The 13,859-nt window shown below is 45.7% G+C and overlaps 1 protein-coding gene across 3 annotated transcripts in view; it reads right to left on the bottom strand.

The window, feature by feature from the left end:
- Positions 1-13,854, bottom strand: part of LOC138769861 (zinc finger protein 723-like) — a 39,408-nt gene extending 25,554 nt beyond the window's left edge. The window contains exon 1 of one of the 3 annotated variants that reach the window (XM_069948574.1): positions 13,753-13,854. Coding sequence is in view for 1 of the 3 variants with exons in the window: in XM_069948573.1 (XP_069804674.1) it covers positions 9,191-9,241 (51 nt within the window). In the remaining 2 variants the exon portion in view is untranslated. Of the gene's footprint in view, positions 1-9,186; positions 9,276-13,752 lie in introns of those variants that run through there. The other 2 variants (XM_069948573.1, XM_069948575.1) reach the window with 2 other exon arrangements.
- Positions 13,855-13,859: the final 5 nt, after the last annotated feature.

Below are 13,859 nucleotides of genomic sequence, written 5' to 3'. Positions count from 1 at the left end.
GATTTAACAGTACAGATAAGAGATGCCATATAAAGCCCAGCACACCACCAATAAGAAATAATATCAAAAAATTCTCTTTATTAAATATCTATATTTAATAATGAGACTTTTTTTAATATTGTATCTTATTGGTAGTGTGCTGGTATGTCTATATGGCATCTTTTTTCTCTCCTATGGTTATGGTGCTTCAGCCTCATGTCATGATATTCAGCACCCTTATTATTACAAGCGTTGCATGGTCCTAAATATTGTGTCAAACAGTAAAGATGCTATGCTTTATTTCACCTGCGGGTTCTAGAGGTTCTAACCCTGGGAAACTGAGATCACTGTTTCACAAAAAAAGGTGTTGAAGGTTCTAGGATCAAAGGCGGTTGCTTACTTTAAAAAAACATGAACAAAATCCGAGGCTTATTGGGAATTGGCAAACCGAGAACCCTGGGTAGATTGGGCTCCAAGGTCTAAAAATTCTCCTTGTTCTTCACTGCTCACTTCGACACAAGCTATGGAGTGTCCCAGACCAATTCCTTGGACATGGATTGGAGGCAGAGCTTTCAGTGAAGTCACAAATGTAGCCAGGGTCAGCAACTGTATATGATGCAACAGACGAGAGGACAAGACAGAAACCTCGGGAGAAGACAGGCCAGAATTCCAGAACAATTCCAAGAAATAAGGCGGAATTGTCCTTCGAGAAAGAGGCCAAGGTTAAAGATTCAGAGTACGGGCGGGTTCACACTACGGAATTCTCGCGGACAATGTCCGTGGAATTTCCGTCAGCTGTCCGCCCGCACATCTGGGCACCTTTCCGCCGGCCCCATAGACACCATTCTAAGGGCCGGCGTATTCCGCTATACGCTGAAAGAAGTGTCATGTCACTTCTTTCAGCAGATCGCGGAATACGCCGGCCCATAGAATGGTGTCTATGGAGCCGGCGGAAAAGCGGGTGCCCGTGCGGGCGGACAGCTGACGGAATTCCGCGAGAATTCCTCAGTCTGAACCCACCCTACTACGGTAATCACTAGAATGGAGGATACTACATACCCAGATGATACCAGTTACATCCTACTGGATAGATTTTGAGATAACCCTTAGATCTAAAAAAAACAACTGAGGATCTGAAAAAACTGCCTGGAAATAACATTAGGCATCATTTTTCCGAAATATACCCACTGCCCAGAGGTGTATCTATTACAATCTAACCCTCTCTGGTAATATAGAAGCGATGCCGCCATAATTTCTTTCAGCCAACCATAAAGTTTTCTATAGCCTATTACATCCAGGCACAATGTTTATCTTCAACTTATCCACCAGTGATTTGTGATCCTTTACAAAAAGGAAAAAAAATCAGATTGTGGCCAGTGAAGAGGGCAATCTCCTGTAAGGTTAGCTGGCCAGGGTAATCATTGTATTTCACGGTTCAGTCACGAGCAGAAAATATGATACAGAATCAGCCCTTGGTTGGTGTAAAGTAGATTTTTTAAGGATTTACACTTGAACTCCTCCATAAAGCACAATGACACGGTAGAGGAAACTAGAAAGGTGACGGACATTGAGATGTCGGCCCAAGTTTATTTTCTTTCACTTCCCCCATGATCGACAAACTCGCTGCTTTAGTTTCCAAAATCATCATTATAGTATGTTCAGATGAAGCTTCTCAAATTTGTTTGCTTGGATGTAACTTTTTGGAGAATTTCTTTTACTAAAAACTGTCAAAGAAAGTTTGTTAGCCATACTAACCTGAACAGACACTGACTATCGCAGGTTATAGCCAGGGCCGTATTTACCACTAGGCACCCGTGGTCCGGTGCCTTGCAGGGGGACAGCACCAAGGAGGAGGGGGAAGGAAACTTGTTTTTTTAGTCTCCCACCTCCCATTCAGACTTTTTAGTAAATCTGTTGTCTTTTCGAAGGGGGGGGGGGGGGGCGGGGTGGAATCAGGTGTTCACGTCTGGAGCTATTACCTACCAATCCTGTGGTGAGAATTTCTTCACACAATATGCAGACGGCTCTAATTATTGATTCAATTTATGTTTTTGGTTGAGGTTTGGCATTCTTACCAGGTCTATGTTCACACTTATAAGAACACATTTAGATACTATCAAAAATGGTTTCCATTGTATCCCGTAGCATACCAGCGGTGAGCCCTTTCATAGTATATTAATTATTACTTTTGCCTCTTTTCCGAACAAATGTTGTTGTTTTTTTACATAGGACTAAAAAGTACAGTAAATCATGAATTTGAGTCTTGCAGTAACTATATATATATATATATATATATATTTTTTTTTTTTTTTTTTTTTTTTTTCAAAGCACAGCCTGAGCATTTTCACTAATATGCTAAATTTGGTCAATTAAAGCAACTCTGTACCCACAATCTGACTCCCCAAACCACTTGTACCTTCGGATAGCTGCTTTCAATTCAAAATTTGTCCTGTGGTCCGTTCGGCACGTGATGCAGTTATTGTCATAAAAAACATCTTTTAAACTGGCAGCCCCGTGCCCTTTGGCCGTGGCTTAGTTTGTGTATGCATTAGGCTAGCACAACCTCTCCGGCCCTCCTCCCCACCCTATTCACCATTTTTTCTATTCCTTTGCAGTAAAAACTACACAGGTGCCTTAACGATTCAGCCCATGTGCCGTCCTCTCACAGCTGACGAGTAGGAGGCAATTAGAGATGAGCGAACCGGGTTCGAGTCGATCCGAACGTTCGGTATTTGATTAGCTGGGGCTGCTGAACTTGGATAAAGCTCTAAGGTTGTCTGGAAAACATGGATACAGCCAATGACTATATCCATGCCTTAGGGCTTTATCGAACTTCAGCAGCCACCATTAATCAAATGCCGAAAGTTCGGGTTCGGATCGACTCGAGCATGCTCCAGGTTCGCTCATCTCTAAAGGCAATCTGCCTGGAGCATTCCTAATGATGAGGAGGGTGGGGAGGAGGGACAGAGAGGGTGTGCCAGCCTAATACATACACAATGTAAGCCACGACCAAAGGGCATGGGGTTGCCAGTTTAAAAGTATTTTTTTAGGACAATAACTGCATCACCTGCCGAATGGACCCCAGGACAGATCTTGGATTAAAAGCAGCTATCTGAAGGTACAAGCGGTTTTGGGGGGTCAGATTGTGGGTACAGAGTCACTTTAAAGTCAATGGGACCACTGCAGGTACTCTGTGGTAAAAGCTGAAATTCCTTTTGATGATATCTTGACGTATTATAGATAGGCTAACACACTGATATACTCTCTATATCATATGCTTCCAGGATAAATAGCTTAGATACATAAAGACTGTAAGTATTTACTAAAAGATCCATGTAAGAAGAGCTGACAGGTCCTCTGTACCACTGAGTAATAAGGTACTCAATGTAACGTCAACTTTACAGACTTTCAGGCACCTTCATTATATGTAAAATATCTCGACATAAAGATGAAAATCCATAGTTTGCAGAATTTCTAGTGGCTCGTCGGCTTGTTAGGGGTTTTGATTTTATCGAATATTCCCACATGGAGGGGTGCAATGTAAATCACCTGATCTAATCCGGTGCAGGAGACAGGCACGGCAGACAAGTTTTACTGCCCGTCTACAGACAAGACACGTTCTGTGCGCAAATCAGGGACGTATATTCTGTGTGGTCCAGGTAAAGAAATAATCTCATCTTCCTGAAGACAGCCCATCTCCTATTCTCTGCAATAATATATGGAGCTGGCTAAATGTGAATACAAATGCCAACCATGATGTGCTGCGCTTCTCTTGGTTAAAGCTGACCATGAAGTCTCCGCGGACCAAGCTTCTCACAGGTTTCACATAACAATAAAGCCATTAAGCAGAAGCGTCATAAAAGTAAGTTAGGTGAGGGGCTAACCTCTTGCTGATAATATGGGGTTTGTAGTTGATGCCCCCATTTAAGCCTATGAAGACAGATGGAACCTGTATACGTAAGATGGTAATAATTCTGTTCTGCAACCACTTACAACAATTGAGTTCTTTGCAAGTGCTGGATCCATGGCACCCAGGCCCATTTACCAAGAGACATCCATGACAAACTTCCTATAATGCTATAGATCATCCTTTGAGTATAACCTTCTTAGTAGTGTTTTCAGCTATTTTTGCAAATACATTCAATTAGAAAACTTGCCTTTTCCTGATACTCCCGCTGCGAGTATGTGCTCTATAGGAATGAGTGGGACTGAATCTGCTGCGGATCCGGTAGGTGTGAACGCACCCTTAACCCCTTCAAGACCAAGCCTATTTGCACCTAAAAGACCAGGCTCATTTTTCAAAATCGGACCTGTCTCACTTTATGCTCTTATAGCTCAGTGATGCTTTAACGTATGCTAGCGATTCTGAGATTGTTTTTTCGTCACATATGGCACTTTATATTAGTGGCAACATTTTTGTGAAAAACATCAAAATATCATGAAAAACTGAAAAAATTAGCATTTTATGAACTTTGAAATTCTCTGCTTCTAAAAAAAGAAATTCGTATCACATAAATTAGTTACTAAGTCATATTACCGATATGTCCTCTTTATTCTGGCTTCATTTCATAAACATATTTTACTTTTTTAGGGTGTTATGGGACTTAGAAATTTATCAGCAAATTACCACATTTTCGTGAAAGTTTCCAAAACTGATTTTTTTAGGGACCAGTTCTTTTTTTAAGTTGATTTAGGAGGTTTGTATACTGGAAACCCCCATAAGTGACCCCATTTTGGAAACTAGACACCTTAAAGAATTAATCTAGGGGTATAATGAGCATTTTAACCCTATAGGGGCTGGAGGAAAGTATTCACCATTAGGCCGTAAAAAAATGAAAAATTAAAATTTTCCAATAATATATACGTTTAGATTAAAGTTTCTCATTTTCAAAAGGAACATGAGAGAAAAAGCACCCCAAAATTTGTAACACAGGTTCTCCTGAGTACAACGGTACCCCATATGTGGGCGTAAACCACTGTATGGGCACACAGTGGGGCTCAGAAGGAAGGGAGCGCCAATTAGCTTTTCCATTGCAGATTTTGCTGAAGAAGTTTCCGAACGCCAGGTGCATTTGCAGAGCCCCTGTAGTGTCAGCAGAGAGAAAAAACCCCATAAGTCACCCCATTTTGGAAAGTACACCCCTTAAAGAATTCATCTTGGGGTAGGATGAGCATTTTGACCCCACAGGTGTTAGAGGAAAGTATTCAAAATTAGACAGTAAAAATGAAAAACTTCGTTTCAATTTCACGAGGAACAAGAGAAAAAATGTACCCCAAAATCTGTAACGCAGGTTCTCCTGAGTACAACGGTACCCCATATGTGGGCATAAACCACTGTATGGGCACACAGCAGGCTCAGAAGGGAAGGAGCGCCAATTTGCTGGAGCAAAACCGCAGCTAGTAATAGTTATTAGAATAGCGCAGTTACTAAAATAAAATAAAAAAATTAGATTACAGGTAATGTGGGGTGGTTACGGACAGTCTGGGGTGGTTACGGACAGTCTGGGGTGGTTCCGGGTAATCTAGAGGTGGTTACGGGCAGTCTGAGGTGGTTACGGGTAATCTGGGGTGGTTACGGGTAATCTGATACGGTCAACATGGGGTGGTCACAGGCAACCTGCTGTGGTTACGGCAACCTGGGGTGGTTAGAGGCAACCTAGGGTGGTTAGAGGCAACCTGGGGTGGTTACGGGCAACGTGGGGTGGATACGGACAACCTGCTGTGGTTACAGACAATCTGGTGTGGTTACAGGCAACGTGGGGTGGTTACGGACAATCTGGGGTGGTTACGGACAATCTGGGGTGGTTACAGGCAACCTGGGGTGGTTACAGGCAACCTGGGGTGAATACGGACAACCTGCTGTGGTTACAGACAATCTAGGGTGGTTACAGGTAACCTGCTGTGGTTACGGGCAATGTGGGGTGGTTTCGGACAATCTGGGGTGGTTACAGACAATCTGTGGTGGTTACAGACAATCTGGGGTGGTTACAGACAATCTGTGGTGGTTACAGACAATCTGGGGTGGTTACAGGCAACCTGCTGTGGTTACGGATAAACTGAAGTGCTAATAGGTAATCTGAGGTGAGTACCTGTAATCTGGCGTGGTTACGGGCAATCTGGAGGGGGTCACTGGCAATTTGGGGTGGTTAGAGGCAAGGTGCAGTGGTGAGAGGCAAGGTGCAGTGGTGAGAGGCAAGGTGCAGTGGTGAGAGGCAAGGTGCAGTGGTCAGAGGCAAGGTGCGGTGGTCAGAGGCAAGGTGCGGTGGTCAGAGGCGACGTGGGGTGGTCAGAGGTGACGTGGGGTGGTCAGAGGCGACGTGGGGTGGTCAGAGGCGACGTGCGGTGGTCAGAGGCGACGTGCGGTGGTCAGGGGCAAGGTGCGGTGGTCAGAGGCAACCTGCGGTGGTTGCGTGCAATCTGGGGGGGTTACATGTAATCTGGCATGATTACGGGCAACCTGGGGTGGTTACGGGCAACCTGGGGGGTTACAGACTATCTAGAATTGTTACGGATAGACTGAAGTGCTTATAGGTAATCTGGGGCGGGTACATGTAATTTGGGGTGGTTACAGGCAATCTGGGGTGATTACGGACAATCTGGAGGGGGTCACTGGCAACGTGCAGTGGTTACGGGCAACGTGCGGTGGTTACGGGTAATCTGGGGGGTTATGTGCAATCTGATGTGATTACGGAAAACCTGGGGTGGTTACGGGCAACATGCGGTGGTTACGGGCAACCTGCGGTAGTTACGGGTAATCTGGGGGGGTTAGGGGTAATCTGGGAGTAAACTGCAATTATTACTATAATAAAAAGTGTGTATTTTATTTTTTTGTATGTTTGTCACTTTTTGTACTTTATACATTCATTTTCACTGTATTACTATGATTACTGTGATATTTTCTATCTCAGTAATCATAGTTCAGTGACAGAGACCAAATTGGTCTCTGTCACTTTAAATTTTCAGAGCTGGCTGGTTGTGGAGCGCATGCGCACTTCACAACCAGCCAGGACGTCGAGGAGGAAGGAGCTCCAGGATCAGGTAACGTATAAGGGGTAGGGGGGGTGACTGGGGGACGGGGGTGACAGGGGTGGTGGGGGGCGGGGGGACATCACTTTTTATCCCCTGTCACCAATCATTCATGGTGACAGGGAATAAAAAGTGCCTGGAGCACATGGCACAAGCGATCAGCGGTATATAGTATATACCGCTGATAGCTTGTACCGGGACCCCACAGGGGGGTCCCGATGACTGCCCCGTGCTTTCCGCTACCTCCGGTGGCGGAGAGCTTGGGGTTTTCATTCATTTTTTCAGATATATTCTGTTCACAGTGATGGCGGCGGCCATCTTGGATCTGATGGCCACCGCGGGGAGGGGGGGTTAGTGATCGGGGCACTAGGGGGGCTGGTCTGGGGTCTGATTTTACTTATTTCATCTCCCCCCACCGTGGATTCACGGTGAGGGGAGATGAAATTCAGCGGCGGCACCGGCCCGTTAGTGACCGCCGTTTCGGCGGTCACTAAGGGGTTAATAGGGGTCAGCTGCGGGATCGCAGCTGACTCTCATTACCTCCGGGGCTGCAGTCAGATGAGAGCGGGATCGCTATCCCTGCAGCGATCCCGTTCTCATCACAAAGCCCCCTCAAGTCAGGAACGTATATGTACATTCCTACTGCACGGGGCATGTGCAATAGGAACGTATATATACAGATTGCTGACGTGAAGGGGTTAAGGAGGATGTGCATAACATTCAATGCCTGAGCATTGTTGGTTCCTCTTGATCCCAGTGAAGGTGACACTCTGATCCTGTTATTCTGTGCATCCTGATCCTGGTTAGTTTCCTGGTGTACAACTCTGCTTGTACTATACTGACTCTACTGCTGCTGACCTGTGCCTCCTGCTTCAAATATTTGCCTGCAAATGACCATGTCTCTGCCTCACCCCTGGGCACCACCTGACTCTCCTGTGTACAACTAGGACCACTCACCACACTTATCTACCTGACTCACTTCTGGTCTGTTGATCCACTTGCTACCCACACTGGGACAACACTTGTGATACCCACTAGCAGCAGAAGTCCAGCTCAAGCAGCCTGGAGTGTGATAAAAGGTGAAAACCTAGAGGCTACTAACCCTCCACTCCCAGGCATGGCCCAAACCCAAATCAGTTGTGTGGCACAGCGGGGCCACACCTATTGCCTGTTACACCCAGCGTCATACACAGAAACTCTGTGTACTTACACCTTCCTATCGTAGACAATTGTAACCTTTTCAGCAATTTGCTCTACAATAGCTCTTCAATGGAATCAGACCAGATGGACCAGCCTTCACTAGCCACACACACATCAAGGAGCACTGGCCATCCTGACCCTGTTGCTGGTTCATCATGGACCACTTTTGATAGTTACTAACTAGTGTCTACCAGAAACATCCCACACAACCTGCCATTTTGGAGAAGCTCTGACCCACTCATCTGGGTATGACTATATGGCCCTTAGGTTAGGCTGCACTTGCCTATTTTCCTACTTTAAACACATTAACTTCAACAACCGACTGGTCACTTGGCCAAAATATCCCGCATTTTGACAAATGTCAGGCTTTACCATTACAGCCAATCTGTGTATGTATGCCTATTGCTGTACCACAACCAATCGAAATCCAACTTGGTATCTTACAAATTATGTCACCACCCACATCATTGTACACATACATACAATACTGTTACTATGGAGTGAAGTTAGACATTGGACCCTTAGGGCTCATTCACACAGAGCAAAAGCAGCTGAATTTCTGCGCTGAATCAGCGCTGAAGTTTCAGCCGTTAAAATAGGTGCAGAGCTAATTTCCATTGTGTTGAATGAAAATTCTGCTCTGCAGTTCACACGGTGGAATTTCCGCACTGAATGTTCCGCGGCTAATCCGCTCTCCGCCAGAAGAATTAACATGTTTATTCTTCCGCTAGCAGAAGCCTATACAAATCAATGGTGCTCTGATTTTCTGTTTCAGCGTGAAATACGCGCGCATTCAGAGCGTAATACAAGCGGAGATTACGCGCTGAATCAGCACGGAAATGGGGGGGAAATCCCAAGACAACCCAAAGGAGGTGATACCAGGGGCCCACAAGAAAGAAATGAGAATGTCAGCATGCACACAGCATATGACCACAGCAAAAGTTTCCCAAAATAAACATACATACATACATACATACCTACCTACCTCTGAAATTAGTGCATCTCCATCAATTGCAAAGCGTTGATGTTTTGCCATTTCTGGTCAGCTTCTCTCTGCTCAGCTCCTTCTCCTCCGCCAGCTCTGAGGTGATCTGTTCTAGAAAATTCAGGTACCATATAGTCTAGTCTTCAAAGTCTGCAAAATTGTTGTTGGCACCTTCCTCTATTCTCACCGAATACTCGGTGAATTTCAGCGCTGAATGCATGCGGAATCAGCGCGGATTTCTCGAGTATTCCGCGCTGAAATACGCAGGGAATCCACTTACATTCTGCTCGGAATTTAGTGTCAGTTGATTTCAGACCCTTTTGCTCTGGATGAACGTAGCCTTAAAATGACTCTATTATAAGGTTGACAAGAACAGAGCACTCAGCAATAAGTGTTGTCATAGGGACATAAGAGCAGAAGAGCTATAGGCTTCATGGCAGTAACAGTTTTCATGTGCCCTAAGGTCATTTCTATACTACTGTAACCAAACCTCAATTTTCTAACCAACATCATCGTCTCCACTGACCTATAAATAATGTATAACCACATATTCCGGAAAACGCACTTGGATAAACCTTGGGAAACATACACCTTGTAATTTTCTAAAGTCCTTGCAACAGAGTGTTTCATATGGAACAGCCTGACATTTCCCGCAGGTAGCATTAAACGAGTCCATGAATTTCATTCCCCGGTTTAGAGGGGATCACTGTAGTGATAAAGTATCACGTCCATCAGACAGAAGGCGACGAGACTGAGATCCGCAGGAGGATGGGGGAGGGAAAACCACATTGTAATACATACATACAGAACACACGTGCACATATCTGGAAGGTGTTTGTTCTACTTGAACTCCGGGGTTGACTTATACCACCCCCTCCATGTAACACTCGCAGAAGTCCAAGAAGCTGAGACGTGAGGAGCTGTTTGATGAGGTCTACACTGTAGAGCTGCATACCTTGTCCTGGTGTCTGCCTATTTTTATTTACCCCCTTCCTGAGAAGCGTCCTTTTTAATATGTCTAAATTTGGCAACTAAAAATTTTATTTGTGTCCCTAAATTTTTCAGTATTGGAGGCTCCAAGGTAATTCATTTAGTCTGAAGGACTGCAAAGTTTGTTTGGACCAGACAGCTGTCTCATATTAATATTATGGGGGCTGCCATCTAAGGGCCCTTTTACACAGAAAGATTATCTGACATATTATATGCCAAAGATTTGAAGCCAAAGCCAGGAATGGACTATAAACAGAGAGCAGGTCATAAAGGAAAGCCTGAGATTTCTCCTCTTTTCAAATCCATTCCTGTCTTTGGCTTCAAATCTTTGGAAGATAATCTGTCAGATAATCTTTCTGTGTAAATGGACCCTAATGCTGGGTTTACACGAAACGATAGTTGGCCCAATCGTACGATTAACGATGTCGTAGTACCGATTTTTTTTTCATAACGATCAGCGTTTAGATGGTACAATATATCGTACAGAAAAATCGTTCTGCGATCGTTTTGCGATCGCGCGCCCGCAGTTTGGCCCGCCCGCAGCCCGTCCCCCCGCTCATCCGCAGCCCGGCGCCACGGTCAACCTCAGCCCCCTGCGCCGGCTCGATCGCCACCCCCGCCGCTCCGATCGCCCCCACCACCGCTCCGATCGTCCCCCCCCCCCCCGCCACCACCGCTCCGATCGCCCGCTCTCCCCAACCACCACGGCTCCGATCGCCCCCCCCCCGCCACTGCCGCTCCGATCGCACCCCCCCCCCCCCCCCGCTCTGATCGCCCCTTCCCCCCCGGCTCCGATCGGCCCCTCACCCCCCGCCGCCGCTCCGATCGCAAACCTCCCCCCCCGCCACCGCTCCGATCGCCCCCTCAAACGGCTCCTCTTCAGCCAATCAGTGCTGCCGTGCATTGATTGGCTGAAGAGGGGAGCGGGGGTGGCGATTGAGCCGGCGCTGGGGCTGCAGATAAGCGGGGGGGCCGGGCTGCGAGCGGGGGGCCGGGCTGCAGGCGGCCGGACTTTCGCGCGACGACTGTTTACATGGAACGATCGCCAATTTTTTTACGAACGACGATTTAAGAACAAGATAAAAGATCAAAATGAACAATTTCTCGCTCGTCGAGCGATCGTTCGCTGCGTTTACACGTACGATTATCGTTCGAATTCGATCGTTATCGTGCAAATTCGAGCGATAATCATTACGTGTAAACCCAGCATTACATGGAACAATTATTGTTTGAATTTTCGCAATAACGATCACATTTGAGCGATAAACTTCTCGCGCAAACACATCGAACGATCAAGCGACGAGCGAGAAATCGTTCATTTTGATCTTCCAACATGTTCTCAAATCGTCGTTGGTCGTTCGTGAAAAATTCGCAGATCCCTTTGTGCAAATAGTCTTTCATCGATCACCCTATGTAGGAGATAGGCTTAAGCGATCTTAAAACGATCGCAATAGCGTTTTTTTCAAACCATATATCGGTACGTCTAATGCTGTGTTTACACGGAGCGAATTCGCGCAATAACGATCGAGTTCGAAAGATAATCGTACGTGTAAACGCTGCGAACGATCAAACGACGAATGAGAAATCGTTCATTTTGATCTTACAACATGTTCTAAAATCGTCGTTTGCAAAAAATTTGCAGATCGTTCCGTGTGAACAGTCGTTCGCCGATTTAACCAATGTGTGACATAGGCTTAAGCGATCGCAAAACGAATTTCCGTACGATATATTGTACTGTCTAAAAGCTGACCGTTATAAAAAAACAATCGTTACTCCGGCATCGTTAATCGTACGATCGGGCCAATTATTGTTTCGTGTAAACGCAGCATAACTGCTGATCATAATAAAAAACACATCGTTACTTCAAAATTGTTAATCGTTCGATTGGGCGAATTATCTCCCCGTGTAAACGCAGCATTATGTGAGCTGTTTTCCCCAGGCACTATTCTTTGTTTAGGACACATTTGTAAGCATGCTCGGTAACCTCGGTCATTCCACAGGGAGGGGGAGGCTGAGCTGTGAGCTTCAACTCCTGTCTTCTCAGTCTACTTGTTTCACCTGTCGCTGTAATGCTGTACAGGACACTCTAGACAAAACAGGAAGTCTCGGCTGGTGGTGGGAATAGACTTCAAGGTTTCAGGATTATTTTATAATATATACAGTAACATGGAAAATTAGGGGGGGGGGAATTCAAAAAAAATTCTTTAAAATTACATTACATTTACTATAAAAACCCGCACGATGCCCAGTAAGTTTTGCATTTTCTTATTAGCAGGGTTGTCTCAGCAACTGTACCACCCAGCGTGGTCTGCCTCATCCCACTCTGGAGGTACACTTTAAGAAGTGCGAACAGAGCCTTACACAGCCAAGTAGAGTTGACTGAAATTGCATACAATAGTGCCACTTTCAGAGTGCTCAAAGTCCTTGGAAAAGATGGATACAGTCTAAGGGCCCTATTCCGTTTGAATAATCGTTAACAATAATCAAAAACTATCTCAAACAACCGCTATTGCGAACGACCTGAAATCGTTCACCCAATTACTCAGAACGATGATCGTTACTTATGATCGTTCTTGCCGTCGTCTTGTCGTCGCCATTGCGTTCGTCGCTACTGCAAACAACATCTTATTCCATGCGAACGAGCAACGATAAATATAGGTCCAGGTCTCATTAAGCGATCAACGATTTCTCGTTCGTCGTTTAATCGTTAACTGAATGATTTAACAATTATCTGAACGATAATCATCCAGTGGAATAGGGCCCTAAGAGACCTGAGACCATCATCCTGGACTTTTCCAAGTGACCAGAACAATCTGCATACGGCACTAAGTAAGGGCCCCTTTACACAGAAAGATTGTCTGCCAAAGATTTGAAGCCAAAACCAGGAACAGACTATAAACAGAGTTCAGGTCATACATGAAAGCCTGAGATTTCTCCTATTTTCAAATCCATTCCTGGCTTTGGCTTCAAATCTTTGGCAGATAATCTGTCAAATAATCTTTCTGTGTAAGAGGGCCCTAAGGCAGACTAAAGCATTTACTGTAGGTTCACACAACTCTAGAGACAACCAATTGATGTGAATGGGCACAGTGTAATACCTCATCTCCCCTGTGGGGGTGCTGCAGGGAAACTGAACACTTATTTCCATGTTCCCCCGCAGATCATTGCTGATCACTGTGGGTCCAGCAGGAGGAGCATTATGTAATGAATTGATTTTCAAGTCTGAGCAATTTTTCAAAGTGGAGATCCCCTTTAAAGCGTTTCCTTTCCTGCCCTTGGAATTAATGGGCAGATGGAAGCCCCTGAGTTTTCAGTTTTTCCCCATTGATGTCTATAGGTGATACATCTCCATGATGTAGTGTATATAGCGCTAACCTAAAAGCCAGGTCTCATGTGTAAATAGCCAGCCTCCATTTTGCAGACATCACGTGACAGCAGACAGGGTGGGCTGCCTCCCCCCCATACACCCTGTTTATCCTCAGCTCACCCCCCAGCCCAGTCCCCCTCCATCACGTCACAGCCGTCTCTTCCATAACAAAAGCAACCCTGGGTCACATGACCACATTCCTCACCTCGTCCCTCCGGGCGGCCTCAGGGGTCAGAGGTCAGCGCCCGAACGCTGTTTCCATCACAACCGAAGGCACAGACAGATGATGCTCAGACAGTGGGCGGGGTCATC

Source organism: Dendropsophus ebraccatus, chromosome 12, assembly GCF_027789765.1.
Source record: "Dendropsophus ebraccatus isolate aDenEbr1 chromosome 12, aDenEbr1.pat, whole genome shotgun sequence".
Taxonomy (NCBI): domain Eukaryota; kingdom Metazoa; phylum Chordata; class Amphibia; order Anura; family Hylidae; genus Dendropsophus; species Dendropsophus ebraccatus.
Note: the sequence above shows the minus strand (reverse complement) of the source record. Positions and strands in the feature narration are given on the sequence as shown.